Source organism: Megalobrama amblycephala, linkage group LG9 (assembly GCF_018812025.1).
Source record: "Megalobrama amblycephala isolate DHTTF-2021 linkage group LG9, ASM1881202v1, whole genome shotgun sequence".
Lineage (NCBI taxonomy): Eukaryota > Metazoa > Chordata > Actinopteri > Cypriniformes > Xenocyprididae > Megalobrama > Megalobrama amblycephala.
The window spans coordinates 24,703,750-24,719,289 of NC_063052.1; the positions used below are offsets into that span (position 1 = coordinate 24,703,750).

A 15,540-nucleotide genomic window follows, 5' to 3' on the forward strand; every position below is an offset into this window, starting at 1 on the left:
ACAACCTGTCACTCACATGAAATCAATAGCAAACCCCAACCATCCAATCAACTCCCGATGGACAAAGTCAAATTCCACCCCACGTTTTTTTCTTGTTCAGGAAGCTGTTTCACTCAGATACATCACATAGAAAAGAAAAACTTTGTGTAGAGTCACATCTCACTTGGCAGCCATATTCATAACAACCCATGAGCTCTCATCTACCTGAATTTTACTTTAAAGTGAAAGACCGAAATAAATTGAAGATTTTCAAAATCTACCCCTGGAGCATGAAATTTATGATATTTATAAGAGCCCTCCTTTCTCCAACCGTCTCATTTCGAGAATTGTACGTCTATTTGATGACTGTATTGCTGCGCACACTGTGAGAACTAGGGATGCTTGGAAAGAAGAGTTAGGTGTGGAACTATCTGAATCCATGTGGAACACCTGTTTGTCTAATATTCATTCCTGCTCTATAAACAGCAGACACCAATTAATTATTGTCCATCGCTTACATTATTCCAAAGTCAGATTACATAGAATATATCCATCAGTGTGTGACAGATGTAATATGTCAGAGGGTACACTGTCCCATGCTTTTTGGTCTTGCTCTTCATTGACAAACTTTTAGTCTAAAATATTCGACTGGTACTCCAAAGCATATCAGAGGCCCCTTCAGCCCGAGCCTGGACTTGCTATTTTTGGCTGCTCACAAATAATAAGGGCAATTCCAACTATAAGCCGGCAACCATTGGAACTGGGATTGATAGTTGCCAAGAGACTGATATTGAAGGAATGGAAGTCTCCCTCTCCTCCCTCCTTTCAGGTATGGATAATCAATATGCTATCCATAATACAAATGGAAAAACTTCGCATTAGTCAAATGGACACGTTTTCCCGTTCTTGGAATCCATTCCTAACTCATTTTGAAAAAACTAAAATATAGTAAACTATTTGTGTTCCTGTATCAACAACCTTTCCTCCCACCTCTGTACTAAACGTGACTGTAACAACTGGCAATAACTGCATCTGGGCCCTGTTTGTTTGTTGTTTAATTTGAAAATGTAAATAAATAAAATATTTCAAAAGTGAAAGACCGAAATTTGTTTGTTGAAATTGTTTCAATATAAAAATTCATTTAAAAAAATCTGACAAAAACAGTATCATTTTATCATTTTTTTTAGCCTGGCCCTAGTTATCTAATTTTACTGTAAAAAGGTAGACTACAGGTGCCATGATGGTTTTTATTTTCATTATAATTAGGCAAAATTGAACTCTTAAAATATAATTATCTTCCACAAATTAGGGAGGATGGTTGCTACACCCCTGGTTCTTCAAAAAATTCTTTACCACTAATATTGAGGAATTGTTTAAAGTCTCAATGAAAAACAGAAGAAAACTGCAAGCTGTTGCTGTAAATGCTGTGTCTTTAATTTGCATCTTAAGCCCATGATTAAAAGCTTTTTTTTTTATTTACACCATTAACATAATCTCACAGACGTTCACTATAACTGTTACTTTACAAAGACATCAGTTACTGCCATCCTTACTGCTACTGTCTTGAATAAATGAAAATTTTGAGGATTTTATGCATTTGAGCTAATGTGACATATTGCATATGCTAATATTATATGTATGTAATAAAATGAGTTAACATCACAGATTCGCACAGGCACAAGTCTCAACACATTGGTCAGCGTTAACATATTCAGAGCTCCTTGAATGGACATTTTCGCATATTTGTTTGAATCTCCTGCCATTTGCCACAGCAATTCACCTTAAAAACCCAAATAATCATGAGATTCAAACGCCTCTTCGCAATCTTACCAGGACAGTTGCTCTGCGAGCAGATGTATATGCCCAGACAAAGGCCTGATGAGAGTGTGTTTTGCCTGAATAAACATGAACATATTGTAATGGTTAAATATGCATAAATGAATACTGTCAGCACACTCCAGAGAATAAAGCTCTCTCTGTTACCACCGCTCGCACTTCCTCTAATTTACCACACGTAATCGTGTGCTTTATTTCCTGATCGCTGTTTGTAACGCCATCCTTTTTTGCTGGGCTGATGTTTGGGATGTCGATCCTCTGTGTGTGGAATTCCACCGTCCTTTCCGCTTGATCTCTCCTCTCTGGGCTTTCTGGCAAAGTCTGCCCATTTTCCTTTTGGACGATCTCACGTTGTCTCATCAGACTTGTGTTTTCTCTCTCCATTCTTTCCATTTCTCTCTCAATCGTTGCCAGCGGTGATATCTCCCTCTCTGATGTCCTCTTACTATTCAAGTTTCTTTTGTTTTGACCTCTGAGGTGCAGTTTCTGGAAAACATACACAAACTGTCAGACACTAAGCTACTTTTGAGGATTTTAAAGCGAACTGACAACGCTATTACAATTTCACACAGTTCTCTTGGACAACTCTAATCTAATTTTAGCAGAATCTTTTCTTTTGTGGCAGAAATAAACGTTATGCCATGCATACACACCGTCAAGTCTCTCCTCTTGCGAGGCAGCGTGGGTCTCTGGAGGAAGAGGATCTGTTTTGTGGCCAAACTTCCATCACTAAGACAAAAATAACAAATCAGAGGTCTGTAAGAGTTGTTTAAAGCAAGAATACAAACTAAGAGAAGCCTTCTTTTTTGGGTTATGTTTATACTATAATTAGCCCCTGTAACACTGTATCAACTTAATGGTCTTGATTAAGGGTTTAGTAAGAATTTGGGACCTTTTCATTTTGACTATGGGAGTGGGCAGCACACACATTAGTCTCCAGCCGTATGGAGCCAGAGACTGGAGCAGAGGGATGTAGTCTGTCTTCACCGCAACACCCTGCAAAACAGAGGTGCCATTTAAACAACTTAATGTGTGAAAGAATTTCACTCATGTCCTATTGAGACAAATTGTGTGAATGTTCACATGTCTGCACTCATTTAAAAGTCACTTCATAAGAAGATGGGTGTTAATGTACCACAAATTATATAATACAATATTTAATTGAATCTGGGATGTAACATCCCTGTAGACTTACATCAATCACAGTCCATTGCTCAACTACAATAGCATCGTACACTGTGGTTGGCCCAACATCACCTGAAGGACTTTGGAAGATAAAAACACTCTCCACAGTGGAAGAAGATGCTGAAGATAAATAAAGAAAGGGATTGAAAAATGTTGATATGAATTCAAAGACGGAGTTACTCCTATTACTATGAATGTTAGAAAGTGCGACTTGCAGTATGGCAGAATACATAAAAGGGCCAACTGCCAGTTAGTAAAGTCATTGCGTCACTGCAGCTGGGAAACTCAGACTTTTTAATGCAATTTGAGCTTAAAAACATTTATGGAACAGTTCATCTCAGATTTTGTTGCTGTTTTGAAATATGTTATTTAAATGTGAGTATGGCTAGCAGTTTTTTAGGATTTTAGGATCTCCCTATTCAGATAGATGAACAGACTTTCCTTGAAAGGGACTTTGTATGAATACAATTTGTTTTAGTCATTAGTAAAACCGCTGAGCTGATTAATAAAATACACTATATTGCCAAATGTTTTGGGACGCCTTCCTTTATGTGCACATGAATTTTAATGACATCCCATTCTTAATCCGTAGGGCTTAATATGGAGTTGGCCCACCCTTTGCAGCTATAACAGCCTCAACTCTTCTGGGAAGGCTTTCCACAAGGTTTAGGAGTGTGTTTATGGGAATTTTTGACCATTCTTCTAGAAGTGCATTTGTGAGGTCAGGCACTAATGTTGGATAAGAAGGCCTGGCTCGCAGTCTCCACTCTAATTCATCCCAAAGGTGTTCTATCGGGTTGAGGTCAGGACTCTGTGCAGGCCAGTCAAGTTCCTCCACACCAAACTCACTCATCCATGTCTTTATGGACCTTGCTTTGTGCACTGGTGCGCAGTCATGTTGGAACAGGAAGGGGCCGTCCCCAAACTGTTCCCAAAAAGTCCCAAAATGTCTTGGTATGCTGAAGCAATAAGAGTTCCTTTCACTGGAACTAAGGGGCCAAGCCCACCCCCTGAAAAACAACCCCACACCATAATCCCCCCTCCACCAAACTTTACACTTGGCACAATGCAGTCTCCTGGCAACCGCCAAACCCAGACTTGTCCATCGGATTACCAGACAGAGAAGCGTGATTCATCACTCCAGAGAACACGTCTCCACTGCTCTAGAGTCCAGTGGCGGCGTGCTTTACACCACTGCATCCGACGCTCTGCATTGCACTTGGTGATTTAAGGCTTGAATGCAACTGCTCGGCCATGGAAACCCATTCCATGAAGCTCTCTACGCACTGTTTTTGAGCTAATCTGAGCCACACGAAGTTTGGAGGTCCGTAGCTATTGACTCTGCAGAAAGTTGGCGACTTCTGCGCACTGTGCACCTCAGCATGCGCTGAACCTGCTCTGTGATTTTACGTGGCCTACCACTTCGTGGTTGAGTTGCTGTTGTTCCCAGTTGCTTCCACTTCCACAACATGGAATATTTAGTAGTGAGGAAATTTCACAAATGGACTTATTGCACAGGTGGCAACCTATCACGGTACCATGCTTGAATTCACTGAGCTCCTGAGAGCGACCCATTCTTTCACAAATGTTTGTAGAAGCAGTCTGCATGCCTAGGTGCTTGATTTTATACACCTGTGGCCATGGAAGCGATTGGAACATCTGAATTCAATGATTTGGAGGGGTGTCCCAATACTTATGGCAATATAGTTTAATTACTTTTATCATTATTTTAGAATTGTAGTATTCAGTTTTTTATTATTCATTTTTACTGTTGTTATGCATTTGATCACATTTATGTCTTTTCTAAGTTATCGTTATTTGATTGAAACTCGCTAAATGATTAAATGTAATACATTAGTAGAACATGTTTTTACATTCAGGAAAATTTACTACCATTTGTAAATTGTCACAACATTTCCAGTACCTGCATCATCTCCCAGGTGAAAGTAGCCGTCAATGAGCTGTGCACCACTTCTGAAGTGCTGCGTCATGTGATCCAGCCAATGAGAGTCAACCGAGCTAACAAGCCCTGCCTCCCTTTGCACCTGCAGTGGAACCCTCAGAGAAAAGAATTTTGGCGTTCCCGACAGAACTATCGTATGGTTGTACAGCGCGAACACCTGCACACCTACACATACAGAGACAAATACTTAATAAAAATGTTTGTTTTTTCTGTTGCTACATTGATTCAGACTTAAAAAGCCAGATAATTATAAATAAACTTATAGAAAAGCACGGGCAAGAGTGTTGCTCCGAATATCTATGAAAAACAAAGCCGCTAATAAACGGGCAAATGGCGCGATTGAGAGTGCTATTAATTTTATACAGCAGATGTTGTTTTAAAGTTAGTAATGAGTAACTTACATATTAAACAATATTCTCCGCTAATTTGTCAACTTTTGCTCCACAAATGGAAATAATTCCAAGCAAAGCCACAGCAGAATTTCTATCGCACAATAGACAGTTGCTTTCCTGAATGAATCAGTGTGTTTGAATGAATCGGTTAAGTAAATGAGTCAATGGCTCACTCAAATAGACAGTTGCTACATCCGAAATCGCATACTTTACAGTAGGTACTACATTTTGTTTTAAATGGGGTCTCATTCGTCAGTTTGTTCTGACGTAACGTCTCCTTTCCCTCCTTCAGAGAACAAGGGTTATATATACTATATAGTATGAATGTGTGTAATATGAGTTAAATTTGGACGTACTATATCCGCCATGTTTTCACATGGGATAGCAAAGTGTCCATTGAATGCCCATTTCAGAATCTCGGCGGAAGTAGTAGGTCATCCGGGTACTTTTTGCCTACTGTTTTTTAAATACTGAGTATTCGGACATAGTACTCCATTGGTATACCATTTTTCATGTACTATATATTAGGGGAGTATTCGATTTTGGACGCAGTGAATCAGCGAGTCACTTGTTTAATTCCTGAATCAATCGGTGTTTTTGAACGAATTGGTTGAATGAATGATTCCATGTGGTGTATTTTGTCAATATTTATATTTTACTATAATGTAAATGGTCTCTCCAGTTACATTTGAGTCATTAGCATATTTTTTAAAAAATAACTATGAATTGTACCAACACAATGGAAGTGAACTGAGCCAAATGATGACCAATACTGAGATTTCATAGTGATTTCATCACTAGTACAGAATTGGGATCAAATCAGATTATTTCCAATGATGTATTATTTACACACCTGCAAATTATAAATTGCTCATCACATTTGATATAATTTTCTTGATATAATTTTACTTGATATAATCTAAAAGAAAACACGTTTTCTTGTTTTTTTTTCCACCAGCCCTTTCTCTGTATTTCTATAGACTGCACTTACGATTCAACATCTGGGTGGTTGCGGTGCACTTGCTGGGTTTGTCTTGGCTTTTGACCTGCTCTCTGTGCTCTCTTTTGTGTTTTTCTGCCAAATCACAGCTGGGTGGGACCGGCTGCATTCTAGTACTTTGAGTCTGATGCGGCTCTGGTGCACAAGAGCTTAAAATAAACTCATGCGATGACACTCGGTTCTTTAAATCCTCAGCTTGTGTACATTCACATTCGACATTCAGATATTGATACTCTGGACACTGATGGTTCTCAGTGAAAGGATTCTGATTATTCCAGCACTGGCTGCTCTCAGTGCTTTGTATTTGAAGGCTGTGGTTCATAAAGTTTTCATCATGTTGGCTCTGGTTCTCAAAATCTGGATTAAAGTTTGTGTGATTCTGGTTTCGACGATCCCCATTGTCTCTATCCTGTTGGCTCCGCTCGCTCACAGGGCTGAGGGTTGGAGGTCTGCTGCTGTGATGCACAGAACAGGGGCTGGAGTGTAAGGAGGAAAGCTCTTCTGGTTCCCAGTGACCGAGGAAATATGGACCCCCGCCGGGCTGGGGCAAAAACCCCACAAACAGATCTCCCTGATCAGCCAAATCCTGCACCTGCATCCCCAAAAACAACCAGGACCAATTGAAGACATTGAGACATTCATCATAACACCTGTCCCATTCAAAGTGTACAATCAAAGTTGACAATGAATGTAAATGGATTCCAATGTAATATGAATAATTTTACAGTGTCTTTGGAAGAGGAAGGTGGAGCGTTTTTCTGCAGATGCTTTTAAAATAAGATCTGTGGAGCTGTGACAGGAAACGCTAATGAAAACCATATTTTCCAATCATCATACTGTCATGCCACACATACGCATATGTCTAAATCATCTGTAAATGTCACACACCGCAAACACTTCCACACACACACACACACTTAGTCAAACACTGCTTATCTCCAGATAAATGCAATTACTGAAAAGGCGAGGGGGTGACGACTAATGGAATGGCAGATGAATGTGGGGTGTCAGTGTCTATGCAGCAGCCTGTCAGCTTATGTTTTCAGTATTACAGCCGAATTGTAAGACCACGATAGAGAGAGTTTGAAGTAAGTGGGTTTTTGGTGCCATCTTTAATTGAGTGATGGCACTAAGTGTGCCACTAACATTTAGTAAGTGAATAGAAAACAAATTGACCTGCTGCTCTCTGTTTGAATGAAAACAAATTCACTTTTAAAGAAGGTCTAACCTTTTTCACATAGCCCTGTATGACTTCCGGGGCAGGGTCCTGGTGACCGAGGTAACACACGTCTGTTGTGAGATGAGGCTCCACCCAGTTCAGCAGACCACTGTCGGAACCACTGTAACAAAAAAAGTGAGCTGTTTTGTACAGGTAAAAATAACTGGAAGCGAATGACACCGGAAGCCTCGCACATTCAGTTTACAAATGGATCGATAACAGATCGATATAGTATGTACTGTATACTGTGCAGAGCATGCAAATTATCTGCATATGTAAAATTGTATAGAATGCTTAGATTAGCAATTGCATTCACCAAAATGTTAGGTAGGCCTACACAACATAGCATACTGAACATGGGACTATATCCCACAATGCAATGCAATACTGGACGTTCCATTTTCGTTGACTAGAAGGAATATACAGTATATATATGGGTCATTGACGAATAAGGTTTTTAAAAGTGTAAAAAAACAAAATGGAGATATAATTAATTTTGAAGTTTTATTAAGTGTTAACAATGAGATTACGTGGTTTGTATAATCTGTTAACACTGCTTTTGTCATTTTTTACAAGATGGGCAAAATTTGCCACCAAAAAAGTCATTCGGTTTAACCAAAAGTTTGGGTTTACCGAATGAAACTTTTGGTTATACCGAATGATGATATTTTCAAACAATGCTAACAGGCTGATAGCTAGCTAGTTAGCTAACAAAAGGACAATCAAACCTTTTATATTTAGTACAAGTTTTTAAAATATTACAAAATTTTCCATGTTTTATAGCGGTTGTACCAAATGACCTGATGTTTCAGGACATGCATGTGAGCAAGTGAAAACGTTAATTTTTTAAATAGTTAAAAGAGAGATAGTTACTTTGCTTCATGACCATGTGGTCCTTTGCAGGTGTCTGAATGATGTCACATCCTGTCACATGATATTGACCGCATATCTTGATCCAAAACGGTTCCTTTATATTGGTTACTCCGAATGACATCAATGAAATTAATTTTTCTGGACATTCTTTCTCATAACAAAGCAATGACTTCTACGCATAATTTTAATACCATTTTGCACTTTGTTGATATATGATGTTATAAAATCATGCGGGAATAACAAATATATACATTTATTAGATTTTAAGATATTTTAATCACAAATGAAATGGCTGTATTGGCCTTTGGACGGTTAAAGTGAATGACCTTTTGACATTTCACAATCTTTAAAATGTAGCAAAATATAATTAAAACCTTTTGGATTAAATAAAAGAGATATACCTTACATTGGATATCATATCTTTGTCTTTTTTAAATTATTATTAAGGCCTTTAGACAAAAAAATGTCATGTCATTTCATTGTATATATATACATTATATACTTTTATATATATATATATATATATATATATATATATATATATATATATATATATATATATATATATATATATATAAATGCAATTTATTCCTGTAATAGTAAAGCTGAATTTTCAGCATCATTACTTCAGTGTCACATGATCCTTCAGAAATTTAGAAATCATTCTAATATGATAATTTTGTGCTCAAGAAACATTTCTTATTATTATCAATGTTGAAAACAGTTATGCTGCTTAATATTTTTGTGAAAACCATTCTTGATGTGTTAACTGTCACTTTTGATCATTTTAATGCATCCTTGTTGATTAAAGTATTTATTTCTTTAATGGTAAGGTAATAGTGTGTCACAATTCTAAACTTTTAATTAACCTGACATTTTCACAAACTAAAATGTAAAGTAAATCACAATGTAAATGTAAATATAAATCACAACGCCACTTTATTTGATTTAAGAATGCAACATAGTAGTATATAATGCAAAATTATTACTGTTGAAAATATTAATTGATGTGTACCGACCATTGTTTGTGTGCAGTAAGCACGCTGAAGGTTTGTGTGCATACCTGTGCGTTTGTCTGATGAGCACGGCTCGGTGTAACTGCTTCTGTAGGTTAGCACTAGCAGGGCCGCAGGAGTGAACAAAGGGATGGACAGCAGCCAGTACGAATCCCTTCTGATACAACTCACACACCTGCACTGGAAGCTCTCTGACTGACGACAGACACAGCAATGAGGACACTGTCACCTCTGAAGAGACAGAGAGCGAGAGAGAGTCAGACAGGCACAGAAAGAGAGAAATGAGCAGAGAAAGAAAAAAATAAACATGCCATCTATCTTTCAACTAACATCAATTGGCCTGACACAGCTACTACTAACTTTAGCATCATGACAACTTACTTATTATATTGTTAAAATAAAAATAATAATAATAGCCATAATTAAACAAATCAAAAATAATTTACCCAGAAAATATATTGTTTAAAAAAAAATCGTACTTATGCGCACGCGCACACACACACACACACACACACACACACACACACACACACACACACACACACACTAATATTAAAGGGTTAGTTCACCCATAAATGAAAATTCTGTCATTTATTACTCACCCTCATGCCGATCCACACCCGTAAGACCTTTGTTAATCTTCGGAACACAAATTAAGATATTTTTGTTGAAATCCGATGGCTCAGTGAGGCCTGCATAGCCAGCAATGACATTTCCTTTCTCAAGACCCATTAATGTACTAAACACATATTTAAATCGGTTCACGTGAGTACAGTGGTTCAATATTAATATTATTAAGCAATGAGAATATTTTTGGTGCGCAAAAAAACAAAATAACGACTTATATAGTGATGGCCGATTTCAAAACACTGCTTCAGGAAGCTTCGGAACATAATGAGTCAGCGTATCGAATCATGATTCGGATCAGATGTCAAACCGCCAATGGCTGAAATCACGTGACTGTGGTGCTCCGAACAGAAGATTCGATACGCTGATTCATTATGCTCCGAAGCTTCATGAAGCAGTGTTTTGAAATCGGCCATCACTAAATAAGTCGTATTTTGTTTTTTTTGGTGCACCAAAAATATTCTCATTGCTTTATAATATTAATATTGAACCACTGTACTCACATGAACTGATTTAAATATGTTTTTAGTACCTTTATGGATCTTGAGAGAGGAAATGTCATTGCTCCCTATGCAGGCCTCACGGAGCCATCGGATTTCAACTAAAATATCTTAATTTTGTGTTCTGAAGATTAACAAAGGTCTTACGGGTGTGGAACGGCATGAGGGTGAGTAATAAATGACAGAATTTTCATTTTTGGGTGAACTAACCCTTTAATAATAATAAGCAGCACATCTGTTTTGATAATAATGAGAAATGTTTCTTAAGCACCAAATCAGTATATAAGAATGATTTCTGAAGGATCATGTGACACTGAAGACTAAAGTAATGACTGCTGAAAATTCAGGAATAAAATACATTTTAAATATATATAAAAACTGAAAACAGTTATTTTAAATTCTAATAATATTTCACAGTATCACTGTTTGTACTTTACTTCAACTTTTTTTTGGATCAAATAAATGCAGCCTTGGTGAGCATAAGAGACTTCTTTCAAAAACATTTAAAGAAAAATCTTACCAACCCCAAACTGATGACTGAACCATGGTGACTAATGTGTGTATGCATTTCATAACACTATATCTGCATGAATTAATATATTCACCCCCACCACATACTCAACAACATAACGTGGAAATGGGGGGAGGAATGACAGAAGACAAAAATATGAAGATAGGTGCAAACCATTTCATTCACCGTCATCTCTGCCAAAAAACATGTTAAGAAGCTCATTTTCTGAGATGGTCATTGACACACAAACTGAAATGCTGTGTAAATTGTTGAAAGTATTCTGGTGAAATGGTTTTACAAGCAAATTGTTTCTGGAATCAGTAATTAAAGTTAATTTCCAGCACTCATTATTCAGAGCACTATTAAGGGCCGCAGTGAGCAGTAATCTGAGCACTGCTTGACTGCAATCATCTTTCAGAGGTGTGACAAGCTTGTTTAAACAAAACTGTGATGGTCTGAACACGTTTTGACTCTGAGGGGGGTTTATTAGTGTTTCCACTGAATAAATAACAGCACGGTTCATAGCAAGATGAACTTATGGGTGAAATGAGTGAATATGTGTGAATTCTGAGATGCCGTGAATGTTTGGATGCAGGTAATTCTAAGGAAATTATGTTATTTGTGTCTGATTGAAAATTTCAGTTGTCAGTTGCACAGCTAACAGGGAACGTTCTCAGAACTTCAGCTAATGTTCTTGGAAGGTTCTCTCAAAGTTATGAACAAATATCATTTCAGTAATGTTAATAGAAGGTTTGTTCAAAGTTATCTGGTCTTTAATAATGTTCTCAAAACCTTAGCACAAACACATTATTTGTACATTGTTCATGGAACTTTTTTTTTTTTTTGCCCAAAAGTTTAGTGAACGTTCATCTAACATTGTTTGAATGTTACTTAAAGGATTAGTTCACTTTCAAATAAAATTTTCCTGATAATTTACTCACCCCCATGTCATCTAAGATGTTCATGTCTTTCTTTCGTCAGTCAAAAAGACATTAAGGTTTTTGATGAAAACATCCTTATAGTGGACTTCAATGGCCTCCAAACGGTTGAAGGTCAAAATTACAGTTTCAGTGCAGCTTCAAAGGGCTTTAAACGATACCAGACGAGGAATAAGGGTCTTATCTAGCGAAACGATCGGTCATTTTCTAAAAAAATTTAAATGTATATGCTTTATATAAACAAATGATCGCATTCCAAGTGCTTCCAAAACCGCACTTTCGTATTCTTCAAAAAGGTTATGCTGTATGTCCTATGTCGCCTTCCCTATTCTACTTACGGAAAAACTGAACTGGTGCCGTGTTCAGTTCATCCAAGACATGAACATCTTGGGCCCCGTTTACACTGCACGGTTCAAGTGACCCAATTCCAATTTTTTCCTCCCATGTGGCACAGATCGGATATGAATCACGACCGTGTAAGCAGGAAAAAAGCGCATGGATTCCGATTTTCACAGATCGGTTTCAGGCCTCATTCATATGTGGTTATAAATCAGATATGAATCGGATACGTGCGTTTGCGCCTGCAGTGTAAGCGGACAGATCAGATATTCCCCTGTAAATGCGACTCCTGAGTCATTGAAAAGTGAGGGTTTTTTAACATTGCGCGGTACAGACATACCTATAACAAACGGAACATCTCTAGTTGACTGGCAGATTATTAATTTCATTTGTTTGTGTTAAATAAAAGGCAATCTGACGTTGAAATGTGTTGCTCTTCAAATCACACTGAGTGCTCGTTGTCGCTGTTGTCAGTGACGACGGCTCGTGCACAGACGCGCGCTTCAGTCCCTATTCGTTCCATTGAAACCACAAAATAATAAGCACACAAACTTGCAACTGCCCTTGAGATACAATCACTGATGAATGCATTTGTTTTAATGACAAAAAAAAAAAAAAAAAACTAGTATAGGATGGCGGATTCGAGCCCATGAAGCTGTGAATATCTACCCGTACCCGAGTATTCTTCAACTCACACGCTTCCAGCGGAGCTGCGTACGTATACTGTTGTGAAGAATTTGTATTATTTTTATGCAGGGATGTAACTATTGCATTAAAAGGGTTTCTATATGAATTCATGTCAATAAATTAAGCTCAATGTACCATTGAAATTGATTTGTGATGTCAAATAGGCTATTTTTGGTACGTTTCGCCAAGTGCAGTGTAAAAAGGACACATCTGATACAGGTCACTTTTAAAAGAAATGTAAGCACGTCGTCCAAAAAAATCGGATATGGTCAAAAGATCGGATCTGCGCATTAAGACTTGCAGTGTAAATGCGGCCTTGGATGACATGGAGGTGAGTAAGGCCCTGTCCACACGGAGACGCGTTTCGGTGAAACCGCACAAATTTTTTATCGGATAGGCGTTTCGTCCACACGGATCCGGCGTTTTCGAAAGGTGAAACCGGTATTTTTTGAAACCGGGTCCCAGAGTGGAAAAATGTGAAAACGCCGGCTTGGCGTTGTCGTGTGGACGGGGCAATCCGTATATTTTCTGAAACGATGATGTCATCACCCCACGTGTCGACCCTAGTCAGACGCACTAACACCACAAAACAGCACCAACAACAGCAATAGCAGACTGTACATGCTTGCGTTCATGCTGCAGAAGCTACTGAACCAAAATAAAGTGTTATTTCTAAGCTTTGCTAAAGTTTGTATTCAGCGCGCAAGGTTTATGCGCATGATCCAAGCCTTCTTCGCTGCTTTAAGTGCATTTCTGCGGCAGAATTATAATGGTCCACATAATGGTCTGGCATGTATACTACATCGTTTTGAGTCGTTTCAGTGGTTTCGTGTGGACGCAGATATTTTTTGAGACGAGGAAAAAAAAAATATCGGTTTAGGGTAAGCTCCGGCTTCGTGTGGACGTAGCCTAAATTATCAGGAGAATTTTATTTGAAAGTGAACTAATCCTTTAAATGTTACTTACTCTGAGCGTTTAAAACATTCAGAGAACATTCAAAAGTAATATTCCCATAATGTTTGCAAAATTATAAAATGGGAAGTTCCTTTAACGTTCGCCTATAACCAAGAAAAAAAAAAAAACTTTTTTAAAACTTTTAAAAAATTGGCTGTTTTGAACATTTAGGGAACATTAAGAAATAATGTTTTCATAACTTAATGGGAACATTAGCAAAATGTTCTTAGAACATATTTTTGTTAGCTGGGAGGTTTGGAATATAGAATTGCTTATAATTTAAAGATTTTTAAAAATGTTTTTCAAAATAAGGCTCTTATGCTCACCAAGGCTTCATTTATTTGAAAATGTATTATTTATTTGAAAACAGTTGTGCTGCTTAATATTTTTGTGGAAAACGTGATGCATTTTTTTCAGGATTCTTTAAAAAAAGGAAAGTTCAAAAGAACAGCATTTGATTGAGACAGAAATCTTCTGTAACATTATAAATGTATTTTACTGTCAATTTTCATCATCCTTGCTAAATAAAGATAAAAGTATTCATTTTCAAACCAAAAAAAAAAAAAGAAAAAAGTATAGTCACTCTCTCAAATATGATGAGAGATTTAATTTTAAAAAAATTAAAGGGTTATTTCACCAAAAAATGAAAATTCTGTTATTAATTACTCACCCTCATGTCGCTCCACACCAGTAAGACACAAATTAAGATATTTTTGATTAAATCGTTCATAGACAGCAATTTAATCACCATTTTCAAGGTCCAGAAAGGTAATAAAGACATCATTAAAACAGTCGACATGACTGCAGTGGTTCAACCTAAATTTTATGAAGCGACACTTTTTGTGCGCAAAAAAAAGAAACAAAAATAACGACTTTATTTAACAATATCTTCTCTTCTGTGTCATTCTCCTACGCTGTTTATGTTTCAGCGCTTACAGGTTCTACGTCAAAACGCCAGCTCAGTATTGGCCGACACTGTTCATGTGAGCAGCAATAATGAGTAATCAGCGTTCTGACATAGAACCTGGAAGCACTGGATGTAAACAGCGTCGACTATTTTAACGATGTCTTCAGTATCTTTCTGAACCTTGAAAGTGGTGGTTAAATTGAGGAGTCAGAGACATCTTGGATTTCATCAAAAATATCTTAATTTGTGTTTCGAAGATGAACGACGGTCTTACGGTGTGGAACTACATGAGGGTGAGTAATTAATGACAGAATTTTAATTTTGGGTCAACTAACACCAAATATAACATGTTTAGTATCCTGTTCAATATATCAGTAAAAAATCATGGGGAAGATCATTCCTGAGACTGACCCCTGTATCTCTCATGACACACACTCATAAAACTTCACCAAATAACAAAATCTGTTTGCAATCATCAGGTAGTGCTGAAAGAGCGGAAGTGTCTTAGACTTTATGATGTCTATTAACTCCACTCCAGTCCAGAGCATGAACTATATTAACCAGCACATCACGCGAAAGGCCTGCGGCAAAGGAACTCTGTGCTGTAGCTATGC

The 15,540-nt window shown here is 37.5% G+C and overlaps 1 protein-coding gene across 1 annotated transcript in view; it reads right to left on the bottom strand.

Annotated features, from left to right (window-relative positions):
* Positions 1-1,653: 1,653 nt before the first annotated feature.
* The window catches only part of rftn1a (raftlin, lipid raft linker 1a), a 34,002-nt gene continuing 20,115 nt past the window's right edge, over positions 1,654-15,540 (bottom strand). The window contains exons 3-10 of the mRNA XM_048202323.1: positions 9,511-9,694; positions 7,584-7,695; positions 6,347-6,947; positions 4,925-5,128; positions 3,011-3,120; positions 2,708-2,811; positions 2,469-2,544; positions 1,654-2,301 (exon numbers count right to left, since the gene is read on the bottom strand). Of these exons, the coding sequence (XP_048058280.1) occupies positions 1,927-2,301; positions 2,469-2,544; positions 2,708-2,811; positions 3,011-3,120; positions 4,925-5,128; positions 6,347-6,947; positions 7,584-7,695; positions 9,511-9,694 (1,766 nt within the window). The 3' untranslated portion in view covers positions 1,654-1,926. The remainder of the gene's footprint in view (positions 2,302-2,468; positions 2,545-2,707; positions 2,812-3,010; positions 3,121-4,924; positions 5,129-6,346; positions 6,948-7,583; positions 7,696-9,510; positions 9,695-15,540) is intronic.